General features: G+C 44.8%; 1 protein-coding gene across 3 annotated transcripts in view; it reads right to left on the bottom strand.

The window, feature by feature from the left end:
• Positions 1–13,378, bottom strand: part of LOC106590443 (phospholipid-transporting ATPase IB) — a 126,820-nt gene that overhangs the window by 87,447 nt on the left and 25,995 nt on the right. For 2 of the 3 annotated variants that reach the window (XM_014181490.3, XM_014181492.3), the window contains exons 7-23: positions 12,745–12,818; positions 12,486–12,555; positions 12,024–12,151; positions 4,492–4,603; positions 4,149–4,317; positions 3,926–4,053; positions 3,741–3,818; positions 3,500–3,633; positions 3,350–3,425; positions 3,107–3,212; positions 2,883–2,965; positions 2,752–2,801; positions 2,607–2,676; positions 2,412–2,496; positions 2,096–2,235; positions 1,032–1,170; positions 821–885 (exon numbers count right to left, since the gene is read on the bottom strand). In XM_014181490.3, coding sequence (XP_014036965.2) covers positions 821–885; positions 1,032–1,170; positions 2,096–2,235; positions 2,412–2,496; positions 2,607–2,676; positions 2,752–2,801; positions 2,883–2,965; positions 3,107–3,212; positions 3,350–3,425; positions 3,500–3,633; positions 3,741–3,818; positions 3,926–4,053; positions 4,149–4,317; positions 4,492–4,603; positions 12,024–12,151; positions 12,486–12,555; positions 12,745–12,818 — 1,707 coding nt within the window. The remainder of the gene's footprint in view (positions 1–820; positions 886–1,031; positions 1,171–2,095; positions 2,236–2,411; positions 2,497–2,606; positions 2,677–2,751; positions 2,802–2,882; positions 2,966–3,106; positions 3,213–3,349; positions 3,426–3,499; positions 3,634–3,740; positions 3,819–3,925; positions 4,054–4,148; positions 4,318–4,491; positions 4,604–12,023; positions 12,152–12,485; positions 12,556–12,744; positions 12,819–13,378) is intronic. The other variant, XM_045710739.2, reaches the window with a different exon arrangement.

The raw sequence follows: 13,378 nt of genomic DNA, 5'->3' as shown, positions 1-13,378 counted from the left end.
TCAAATTGCTTTTATTAAGCAAACCAGAGGGCACCATTTTATTTATTTATTTACGGAAAGCCAGGGGCATACTCCAACACTCAGACATTATTTACAAATGAAACGTGTGATTAGTGAGTCTGCCAGATCAGAGGCAGTAGGGATGACCAGGGATGTTCTCCTGATAAGCATTTAAAATGTAACGAGTACTTTTGGGTGTCAGGGAAAATGTATTGAGTAAAAAGTACATTATTTTCTTAAGGAATGTAGTGAAGTAAAAGTTGTCAAAAATATAAATAGTAAAGTAAAGTACAGATACCCCAAAAAAACTTCTTAAGTAGTACTTTAAAGTATTTCTACTTAAGTACTTTACACCACTGTTGAGACGGAGTGTGTGTGTTTATTCTCATGACAGTAATCCAGACACTTAGGATCAGCAGACTCTACATGAAAACAACATAAACACTGACCCTCAACTCAGCCAGCCTAATTCACAGGTTTAAATGGAATCTGACCAGAGCATACTGTGTTCTATAGTGTCTCCTATGCCAACGTGTGCGTGTGTGTGTGTGTGTGTGTGTGTGAGAGTGTGTGAGAGAGAGAGAGAAACGGGATGAGAGGAGAGAAAGCGATACAGCAGTATGTGTCTTTCATCTCTTTCTCCAGGAAGACACCAGACACCTTAATTACCTCCACCTGTGAGCAGACAAAGAGACACACACACCAATCTCTACTCTGCCACACCCCGATTCCCACGGTAACACTCTAGAGCCCACACAGACCCAAAGAGGAGCGGGAGGAGGGAGTGGCTGGGTGGAAGAGGTGAGGAAGATGTACTCACATCCAGTGAGTCCTCGTTGACGATGAGGAGGGACATGCCGTGGGTCACCAGACGACAGGAGTAGCCTGAGACAGAGAATACAATACCAGATACAGCACAGAAATAGACACACATCTCGCTCTCTCTCCCTCCATGCCCCTCTCTCTCTCTCTCTCCCTCCATGCCTCTCTCTCTCTCTCCATGCCTCTCTCTCTCTCTCTCTCTCTCTCACCTATGTTGATGGCGGTCTCCTGTTTGTCTCCAGTGAGGACCCAGATCTTTATGTCGGCCTTCATCAGAGTAGCGATGGTCTCAGGGACCCCTGCCTGGAGGCGGTCCTCTATAGCTGTGGCCCCCAACAACAACAAATCCTACACAGAGAGAGAGGGGGGGGGGGGGGGGGGGGGGTCTTTTAAGCTACACCCAAGTTGAAGAGACTGGCTGTGCTGCAGAAACATTAGACAGGGTAAGAAGTGGTGTGTATCATGTCTCTGTATGTGGGTTAAACAGCAACATTCATTTTGAACTCTATTAAAACACGCAAATACAGTGATGTAGTCACCCATACACACCCACACACCAGTTTTAAGGGGCTCTTGGCAGACTGGTGAGGGTAATTATCACTGTGGTTTACCTCAACCCTTTCCTCTTCCCTCACTTTTATCCCATCACCTTCCCTCTCCTCTCCTCTGGGCCTTCTCAAAACCCCTCTTTACTGGAGTACTGCCTCACATTATAGCCAAACAAAGGCAGCTGTGGAGTCATGTGCCGTCCTATTGGCCAGCCTTAATGTATACACTCTCAGAATGAATGTAGTGCCTACAGCTGCCATGTCCAGACTATTACTGACCACGGACATGATCACCTCCAGATGTATACTAGAGATGTCCTCTGGTTAGCGCGCACACACACACACACAGAGAGAGGGGGGGGGGAGTTTCCTCTGGGGAAACATGGCTTCTTTGGCACTGAGAGGTCATAAATCTCAACAGTTGATCAGTGGGACCACTCTGCCCTCTGCTGGACAAACCCACCAACCCAGCAACACACTGACTGAAGGGGATGGAGTGAGGGGTAGTCACTATCTTACCAACTCACCAACCCAGCAACACACTGACTGAAGGGGATGGAGTGAGGGGTAGTCACTATCTTACCAACTCACCAACCCAGCAACACACTGACTGAAGGGGATGGAGTGAGGGGTAGTCACTATCTTACCATGCTAGACATTACAGAGATATATCTTTGCAATAGCAATGCTAATCAGTAACCGCTAAGCCCAACCTTAACCCTTACCTTCTCTAGCAGTTCATAACAGTCCTCTAGTTTCTGGGCCCGGTCTTTGATGATGGTGCTAATCCTGGTGTACTCCTTCAGCCACTCCTGATATACCCCCTCCTCCAGATCAACATAGGTAAAACACAGAGTCCGTAGACCTGGGGGGGGGGGACAAGGTCAACATGTAATACAGTAGTAATAATGTAGATAATAAAAAGGGAGTGAAAGGGGAAAATGAATCTTGCAGAGAAAAAGATGGTAAAAAGGTAAGAGAACGTAGACAAAAGACAGCAGGAACAAATATGAGGAGCACATTTAAAGAGAAAGGCCGTACCCTCGCTGGCGAACTGTTCCAGATGTGCCATGGTCAACTCTTTATACTGAGACGCATCAGTGAGACGCTCAAAGATCACATTATCCTGAAACACACACCATGACATCATCAACACGCGCCGGTTCATCTTCAACATGAGCAATGCCACTATGGTAAATAAACTGTGACTCGGGTCAATGACTGGGGGATACTCACTGCTCCCTTGCAGTACAGACGCAGTTTCCCATCGGGGGTTCGGACCACTACAGACATGCGCTTACGGTTACTGTAGAAAAGGGAATGACTGTTAAGTGTCTGTGAATGTGTGTGTGTGTGTGTGTGTGGGTGTGGTTTTACTGACCTTGAAAACTCCAGCACATTCAGCAACTCAAAGCTCTTCTCCTTCCCCCTCTGAAAGACACAAACAAACAGAAAGAATTCAACAGAGAAGAGAATGACGCACCTCATCCCGTGTCTCAAACCCACACTTACAGCTTCCATGATAACGGAGCCAGGAGTCCTTGCTGTGAAAACGAAGCCCAGACCTTTGGCTCCTTTCACCAGAGCTCCTTCATCTGAGGAAAGAAAACACACATGTTGAGTTGATTCGATTGGCTCTAAGGTGTAGTAGCTTGGATGTGATTGGTTCTACTGTCTAGTAGCCGAGTTATGATTGGCTCCTAGGTGTATAAGCTGCGTCGTGATAGGCCGTCTACCTGGCGAGGAGGCCTGGTAAATAAGCTGGTCCTCCTCTCTCTCTGGGACCACGGTGTGACACACCGCCATCATCGTCAGGAACTCACAGATCTGAGCAGAGGTCGGCTGGAGAGAGAGAGAGAGAGAGAGAGAGAGAGAGAGAGAGAGAGCGAGCAACAAAGAGAAAGAGAGGGTAGTCATACACAGCCCAGTGTCATTCTCATTCAGTATAATAACTATGATGACAGAAGGGGAACACCTACGTGGTTCTTCTCAATGTTCTGGATGAGAGTGGGGTCATCAAACTCTGTGGTGTTAAGACTGCTGGACGGCAGGGGGCTGAGAGAGAAGACGGACAGAATGAAACACTACTAATCTACATAAAACAAAAATACAGCACAGCCAAAGCTGACCTGAAGTCCTCCATGGAACCATCAACATCTAGGTCAGGGAAGTGGCCGTATGTGATTCCAGCGATGGTACACTTCTTGAAGTGCATGACGTTACAGGTGAGAGTTCCTGTCTTATCAGAAAACAGATACTTCACCTGGGAGACAGGGGGAAAAGGAAGGATATCAGTTCACAACAGGAATCAACTCTGATTGGTTGAGCCCGGATGTGAACAGGATAAAGATTGGTGGAGTCCATCCTCACCTGGCCCAGTTCTTCGTTGAGATTGGATGTTCGAGCCATGGCGGGTGTGTCTGTCTCCGCGTAGTACATCTCCACATCCTGACACCAAACACAGAGAAGTTGGATGAAAGACATCTAAAGACAGCCAAACGCTCTCCACACACACACACACACACACACACACACGAGCCTGCGTCTGTGCGTACCCAGTTGATGAAGAGTGCCTGTGTGAACTTGACCACCTCCAGAGTGACCAGCAGGCTGATGGGGATGAGGTTGTTGTAGAGGATGATGAAGGTCAGCAGGTTATACCAGAAGTTAGTGGAGATGTCCCCTGTAGACACACACACACACACACAAACGGTTGTATGGAAGAAGAAGAAATGACTAAGAGGCATGTGTGTGTCCAGGGTGTGTGTGTATTCTCACCAGCGCGTGACAGGTACCAGCAGGCCTCCTCAGTGTGTTGTTTGTTCCAGATGGAGGCTCCTATAGAGCTCACTAGCGCCATCACCAGGAGGATGCAGAACAGCACCAGGATCTGGACGTTGGTCACCCGCTCCACGTTAGAACGCTTCAGAGGGGCCTTGGTGGAGTTCTGGAAGGAACATACACCACATCATTACATCCTTCGTGTGGAACTACAAAACAACCCAAATGGCAGAGTTCAGGAACTCAGACGACCGCTATGGAGGAAGAACAGCTAACTCTACAGCCTTTACTAGAGTATCACAGTTTAGATTTGCTTGATTCAAGGCTTGAAATGCCTCACCTGCATCAGTTTGGAGTCATGTCCAGTGTAGACTATAATACCCACAACCCATTGTGTGTTCCTGAGCTGGGCACCTCGCAGCAGCACCTGGTCAGGACCCAGAGGAACCGCACTGGAAAACAACAGTGACAAGCAGGTGGAGGTTCAAAATGATGCAATCCTATGTTAGGTGTGTGTTCAGAGAGAGAGAGGCAGTCACGCAGACGAACAGCTCCTGGCCTCTGGTTGTTCAGAGTGAGATTAACAAGATAAATTAGCAAGAAATATATAGGTAATCAAATTGTACAAGTGAAGATCAACACAGGAGGAAAAGATTGACAGAGTGAGAGTTAAAAAAAAACTCTTAATCGTGCTAAGTAAATTCAACGCAGCAGCGACTGAGATACTCCTTACCCCCCACAACCCCATCCCCATCACCCTTATCCACACCCCCAGTCACCAAGGAGGCTCACATGGGGACACCTACTACAGAGGAGCTCTATGGGACCCCAGACACACCCCTCACTGTACCCAGACCCTGTGTACCCCAGCCCCAGACACACCCCTCACTGTACCCAGACCCTGTGTACCCCAGCCCCAGCCCAAGCCCCTGACACACCCCTCACTGTACCCAGACCCTGTGTACCCCAGCCCCAGCCCAAGCCCCTGACACACCCCTCACTGTACCCAGACCCTGTTTACCCCAGCCCCAGACCAAGCCCCAACCGTAAACCCACTACTCTGGTAAACCCACTGAGGGGGCCATCCTCATTGACTCAAATGGGAAATTAATCCAAGAGGATAAACTCTTCCCCCACCACAAGGTGTCCAAAATATGGTGCCCAAAAATGCAGGATCCTGCATCCTGTCTACATCCTGTCCCAGCCTGACTTTGGCACACCAGGCCACATCATTATTCACACCGGCACCAACAACCTGAGAGGAGCAGGAGAGAGTAGGCAGCCTGGTCAACAGAGTAGCAGAGAGGGCCTCTGAGTGGTTCCCCAACTCCCACATCACCATCTCCACTCTGCTGCCCCGCAAAGACTTTCATCCCGTATACCATTCAGAAGGTCAATGCTGACATCACCAGAGGGTGTGGCCTACTCACGAACGTGTACATTGCTCACCACCCACCAATCCCCCCAGAGCATCTGCACGACCACTCCCACCTGAGGAAGCAGACAGTAGGGATGTTTGCAAAGTCTCTAAAGGACGTGGCACAAACATCCCATGCCGCACTGGACAGAGGACCACCCAGAGACCCCTACCAGACCACTGCACCACCAAGGAGCCCCAGGCCCCCTCAACGCCCCACCAGACCCAGCACGCCCCACAGGTCCCACCCACCACCAGAGCATCATCACCTCCATCGGCGCAGCGAGACTGGACCGGGCCCAGCCTACTACCCCACACCAGACCACCACCTCTACCAGACCAGAGAGGAAGCCCCCTGGCCCAGACCTGGCCCCCCTCCCCTCCACAGGGCCCAACAGCAGAACTCTGTAGGATTGAGTGAGATTAAACAGCTCCTCCAATACATCGGCACTAAACACACACACACACACACACACACACACACACACACACACACACAGTACTAAAAGTTTACTTGTTCAATGAATAGTTACTGTATTTCTGTTATCCTGTTTATTACTCTGAACAACTCAGTAGTTGGTAGTTACTGTATTTCTGTTATCCTGTTTATTACTCTGAACAACTCAGTAGTTGGTAGTTACTGTATTTCTGCTATCCTGTTTATCACTCTGAACAACTCAGTAGTTGGTAGTTACTGTATTTCTGCTATCCTGTTTATTACTCTGAACAACTCAGTAGTTGGTAGTTACTGTATTTCTGTTATCCTGTTTATTACTCTGAACAACTCAGTAGTTGGTAGTTACTGTATTTCTGTTATCCTGTTTATTACTCTGAACAACTCAGTAGTTGGTAGTTACTGTATTTCTGTTATCCTGTTTATTACTCTGAACAACTCAGTAGTTAGTAGTTACTGTATTTCTGTTATCCTGTTTATCACTCTGAACAACTCAGTAGTTGGTAGTTACTGTATTTCTGTTATCCTGTTTATCACTCTGAACAACTCAGTAGTTGGTAGTTACTGTATTTCTGACTGTTATCCTGTTTATCACTCTGAACAACTCAGTAGTTGGTAGTTACTGTATTTCTGTTATCCTGTTTATCACTCTGAACAACTCAGTAGTTGGTAGTTACTGTATTTCTGTTATCCTGTTTATTACTCTGAACAACTCAGTAGTTGGTAGTTACTGTATTTCTGTTATCCTGTTTATTACTCTAAACAACTCAGTAGTTAGTAGTTACTGTATTTCTGACTGTTATTGTCACATCCTGACCAGTAAAAGATGTTGTTTGTTATTGTAGTTTGGTCAGGGCGTGGCAGGGGGTGTTTGTTTAGAGTGTTTTGGGGTTTGTTGGGCTATGTTCTTGTTAGTCTATTTCTATGTTAGTTCTACAATGTCTATTTCTATGTGGTGTTTATTGGGTTGACCTTCAATTGGAAGCAGCTGCTCCTCGTTGCTTCTAATTGAAGGTCCTATTTAAGAGGGGTGTTTTTTCTATGGGATTTGTGGGTAGTTGTCTCCTGTTTTGTGTTCATGCACCTGACAGGACTGTTTAGTGTCGTTTGTTGTTTTCCTATACGTGTTTCTTTTGTTTTCCTTCTTTAATAAAATAAGAAGATGAGTTTACACGTTCCCGCTGCGTTTTGGTCCAATCCCTACGACACCCGTGACTGTTATTCTGTTTATTACCCTGAACAACTCAGTAGTTAGTAGTTACTGTATTTCTGACTGTTATTCTGTTTATTACCCTGAACAACTCAGTAGTTACTGTATTTCTGACTGTTATTCTGTTTATTACCCTGAACAACTCAGTAGTTAGTAGTTACTGTATTTCTGACTGTTATCCTGTTTATTACTCTGAACAACTCAGTAGTTAGTAGTTACTGTATTTCTGTTATCCTGTTTATCACTCTGAACAACTCAGTAGTTGGTAGTTACTGTATTTCTGTTATCCTGTTTATCACTCTGAACAACTCAGTAGTTGGTAGTTACTGTATTTCTGACTGTTATCCTGTTTATCACTCTGAACAACTCAGTAGTTGGTAGTTACTGTATTTCTGTTATCCTGTTTATCACTCTGAACAACTCAGTAGTTGGTAGTTACTGTATTTCTGTTATCCTGTTTATTACTCTGAACAACTCAGTAGTTGGTAGTTACTGTATTTCTGTTATCCTGTTTATTACTCTAAACAACTCAGTAGTTAGTAGTTACTGTATTTCTGACTGTTATTGTCACATCCTGACCAGTAAAAGATGTTGTTTGTTATTGTAGTTTGGTCAGGGCGTGGCAGGGGGTGTTTGTTTAGAGTGTTTTGGGGTTTGTTGGGCTATGTTCTTGTTAGTCTATTTCTATGTTAGTTCTACAATGTCTATTTCTATGTGGTGTTTATTGGGTTGACCTTCAATTGGAAGCAGCTGCTCCTCGTTGCTTCTAATTGAAGGTCCTATTTAAGAGGGGTGTTTTTTCTATGGGATTTGTGGGTAGTTGTCTCCTGTTTTGTGTTCATGCACCTGACAGGACTGTTTAGTGTCGTTTGTTGTTTTCCTATACGTGTTTCTTTTGTTTTCCTTCTTTAATAAAATAAGAAGATGAGTTTACACGTTCCCGCTGCGTTTTGGTCCAATCCCTACGACACCCGTGACTGTTATTCTGTTTATTACCCTGAACAACTCAGTAGTTAGTAGTTACTGTATTTCTGACTGTTATTCTGTTTATTACCCTGAACAACTCAGTAGTTACTGTATTTCTGACTGTTATTCTGTTTATTACCCTGAACAACTCAGTAGTTAGTAGTTACTGTATTTCTGACTGTTATTCTGTTTATTACCCTGAACAACTCAGTAGTTAGTAGTTACTGTATTTCTGACTGTTATTCTGTTTATTACCCTGAACAACTCAGTAGTTAGTAGTTACTGTATTTCTGACTGTTATTCTGTTTATTACCCTGAACAACTCAGTAGTTAGTAGTTACTGTATTTCTGACTGTTATTCTGTTTATTACCCTGAACAACTCAGTAGTTACTGTATTTCTGACTGTTATTCTGTTTATTACCCTGAACAACTCAGTAGTTAGTAGTTACTGTATTTCTGACTGTTATTCTGTTTATTACCCTGAACAACTCAGTAGTTACTGTATTTCTGACTGTTATTCTGTTTATTACCCTGAACAACTCAGTAGTTACTGTATTTCTGACTGTTATTCTGTTTATTACCCTGAACAACTCAGTAGTTAGTAGTTACTGTATTTCTGACTGTTATTCTGTTTATTACCCTGAACAACTCAGTAGTTACTGTATTTCTGACTGTTATTCTGTTTATTACCCTGAACAACTCAGTAGTTACTGTATTTCTGACTGTTATTCTGTTTATTACCCTGAACAACTCAGTAGTTACTGTATTTCTGACTGTTATTCTGTTTATTACCCTGAACAACTCAGTAGTTACTGTATTTCTGACTGTTATTCTGTTTATTACCCTGAACAACTCAGTAGTTAGTAGTTACTGTATTTCTGACTGTTATTCTGTTTATTACCCTGAACAACTCAGTAGTTAGTAGTTACTGTATTTCTGACTGTTATTCTGTTTATTACCCTGAACAACTCAGTAGTTACTGTATTTCTGACTGTTATTCTGTTTATTACCCTGAACAACTCAGTAGTTACTGTATTTCTGACTGTGCTATTCATTCTTTTTGCAACATGAAAACATTCAGGGCCTAAACTCAACCTTTGGGCTGAAGAGTTTTGTACAGGAGTTTAAATAAAATCTTAAAGATGTTGATGTCATCATTCTGCAGGAGACATGGTGTAAGGCTGACATTGTCACTCACTGTCCCACAGGCTACAGAGAGGTAATTGTGCCGTCACAGTAACACAGCTCTGTCAATAGAGGCAGAGACTCTGGAGGATTGATCATTTTCTACAAATCCCAACTACAAAATCTAATTGATCCCCTAAATATCACATTTGGTTAAAACTGAAAAAAGAACTTGTACTGACAGAAAAAGATGTGTTCCTTTGCACAATATATATCCCCCCTCAGAATCCCCATAATACTCAGAGGAGATCTTCCCCACCCTTGAGGAAGAGACGAGCCATTTCCAGGCCCAGGGAAATGTGCTCATCTGTGGGGACACAAATGCACACACAGGAACACTACCTGATCTAACGAGCACACGAGGGGACAGCTTTATTACAGGCCATACTGTTTCTAACTGTCTTAATCTCCCCCATAGAAACAACAGTGACAGCACCGTCAACAAAAACGGAAGGGTTCTGTTGCAGCTCTGTGGAAGCCTGGGTCTGTACTTTGTCAATGGTAGGTTACGGGGGGACTCTTTGGGGAGATTTACCTATTGCTCACCTCTCGGCCACAGTACAGTAGACTATATGATTACAGACATTGACCCCTTCTCTCTCAGCTCATTCACTGTCAAGCCACTAACACCTCTGTCTGATCACAGCCAAATTACGTTGTTCCTCAAAAGAACAGACATGGAAACAACCACACATTCACAGCCCAGTAAGCTGTACAACATCAGAAACTCATACAGACGGGCCCAAAACAGCACAGAAGATTACCAGAAAGCAACCTGGAACCAAAATATCCAAACACTCTTAGATAACTTTCTGGATACCACATCCACTCACAGTAAAGAAGGCATCAATCTAGAAGTAAGAAAACATCAACAATATATTCAGGCAAACGGCAAAAGAAGCACAACTGAAATAGATTTTAAAATCTAACCAAAAAAGACCAGCGATGACAACTGGTTTGATGCAGATTATAATTTTACAGACCAGAGATGACAACTGGTTTGATGCAGATTATAATTTTACAGACCAGAGATGACAACTGGTTTGATGCAGATTATAATTTTACAAGGGAAAAAACAAAAGCACAGAGACCCAAATAATGATGAATTACACCTTCATTACTGTGAGACTTTAAAAACTCAGAACCAGAAGTTTAATGGACTAGAAAAATCTATAAAGGACAATCAAAATCCATTGGACTCTCCAATTACTGACCATGAGCTCTATAAGAAACTTCAGGCCCTCAAATAAAAAATAAAAAAGCATGCGGACCTTATGGAATCCTAAATGAGATGCTCAAATTCACTAGTGCAACATTTCAACTGGCTATATTAAAATTGTTTCATTTGATCCTGAGTGTAGGTTATTTCCCTGACATCTGGAATCAAGGACTCATAACCCCAATCTTTAAGAATGGAGACACATTTGACCCTAACATGCTGGCCACACTGCTTGCGTCGTGTGCGAGCATCCGCATAGCCAGGCGCTAAAATAGAACTTGGTTCTATTTGTGACGCTTGATGCGCTGCAAGTCCCGCCTCTCCCATCTCCTCATTGGTTTTTAGGAGCATATACCCACGTGTCTAGTTGGTTGTGGTAATGCACCTAAAGTTGGTTGCCAACCGCCATATAAAGTCCAAAGAAGAAGAAGAAGCCTGAAGGAGGAGATATTACTAGAAACAAACTTTTACCCTTTTATCTGTGGATTAATTGTCAGAGTAGAGGACCTTGTGCATTTCAGGTAAAATACCAACCCAACGTTTATATACCAGGACAAATGAGCTAGCAACAGCAAGCTAGCTAGCTTATTTGCCATAAATGTTTAATGCTTTTTGACCTGTCCCCAAATTAATATAGTTGGTTCAGAGTTCGTTTTGATATTTCAACCTGCGTGTCCTGATCGCATCTGGTGTGAATGGACAAAATCAACATGCACGCGATGGCAAACGCACGCGCGCGAGTAGTCTGGTCAGCATGAAACAATTAGAGGCATTTGTGTGAACAGTAACCATGGGAAGGTTTTCTGTAGTATTATAAATGTAAGAGTTCTGAACTTCCTTAATAAGCACAATGTCTTGAGTAAAAGCTAAATTGGATTTATACCAAAACATCGCACAACTGATCATAATTACACCCTACACACCCTGATAGATAAACATGTCCACCAAAATAATACAAAAATATACGCTTGCTTTATCGACTTCCAAAAAGCATTTGATTTTATTTGGCATACAGGACTGTTCTACAAAGTTATTGAAAGTGGTGTAGGGGGTAAAACATATGACATAATAAAATCAGTGTATACTGGCAAAACGTGCAGCATTAAAATTGTCAAGAAAATAACAGAATTCTTTAACCAGGGGCGGGGGCCTTCGCCAGGGTTGCAATCTGAGCCCTGCACTCTTCAATATTTACATCAACGAATTGGCCACTATTCTAGAAAAATCCTCAGCCGCTGGTGTTAGTCTCCACAATTCAGAAGTTAAATGCCTACTCTTTGTAGATGACCTATGCCTGCTGTCACCCACAGCACATGGCCGACAGCAGAGCCTGGACCTGCTAGAGCAGTACTGCCAGACCTGGGCCCTGGCAGTAAACCCCAAAAATTCAAAAATAAATGAGAGAGAGAGTGTTCAGTACTTTTGGTTGTCCAGGCGTAGAGTCCCAGTGAAGTCATACAGGTGTCTGTTGGGCTCTTCACACTCCAGACGGCCAGAGAGACCCACCAGCTCCTCCAGAGACTGGAGACCAGCTGTGAGAGGGAGACCCTGAAATACACACACACACACACCTTGTTAGAGCAGGTACACACACACACACACACACACACACACCTTGTTAGAGCAGGTACACACACACACACACACCTTGTTAGAGCAGGTACACACACCACACACACACACACACACACACACACACACACACACACACACACACACCTTGTTAGAGCAGGTACACACACACACACACACCTTGTTAGAGCAGGTACACACACACACACACACCTTGTTAGAGCAGGTACACACACACACACACACACCTTGTTAGAGCAGGTACACACACACACAGCACAGCGTTGGGGTGATTGCGCATGCGTCCCACCTGTCTGATCTTCAGGTTGGTTTCTCCGTCCAGGTTGGAGGTCTCAGTATAACACATGGCCTGAGGCTCACTGCGGAGAGAGATGGAGTCCAACTTTACCACAACATTCATCTATGCAATAGTCAAATAACAATATTGAATCATTGATCAAACATAATGTTGACAACCCTCAATGCCTCCCCTATTACTAGCCTGACAACACTGATCAAACACTACTTTAACTAACACTGACCACACAAACACAAGACCGCAAACCAACCTGGAGGACACTATGACCATGTCAGCTGGAAGATGCTGCCCATTGGTCACCTTCACTATGTCTCCTACTGCCACCTTGTGGCCAGGACGCAGCAATGCAACAGCATGAAGTCAGAATGACATTGGAAATGGATGGGGGAAGAGAGAGAGAGATGGTGGTGGAGGGAGAGAGATGGTGGAGGGAAAGAGAGGGGGATGGTGGTGGAGGGAGAGAGATGGTGGAGGGAAAGAGAGGGGGATGGTGGTGGAGGGAGAGAGAGGGGATGGTGGTGGAGGGAGAGAGATGGTGGAGGGAGAGGGGATGGAGGGAGAGAGATGGTGGAAGGAAAGAGAGGGGGATGGTGGTGGAGGGAGAGAGATGGTGGAGGGAGAGAGAGGGTGGTGGTGGAGGGAGAGAGGGAGGGTGGTGGTGGAGGGAGAGAGAGGGATGGTGGTGGAGGGAGAGAGAGGGATGGTGGTGGAGGGAGAGAGAGGGATGGTGGTGGAGGGAGAGAGAGGGATGGTGGTGGAGGGAGAGAGAGGGATGGTGGTGGAGGGAGAGAGAGGGATGGTGGTGGAGGGAGAGAGGGGGATGGTGGTGGAGGGAGAGAGAGGGATGGTGGTGGAGGGAGAGGGATGGTGGTGGAGGGAGAGAG

Source organism: Salmo salar, chromosome 29, assembly GCF_965601325.2.
Source record: "Salmo salar chromosome 29, fSalSal1, whole genome shotgun sequence".
NCBI lineage: Eukaryota > Metazoa > Chordata > Actinopteri > Salmoniformes > Salmonidae > Salmo > Salmo salar.
The sequence above is the reverse complement of the archived record's forward strand: the minus strand, read 5'-3'. Positions and strand labels throughout refer to the sequence as shown.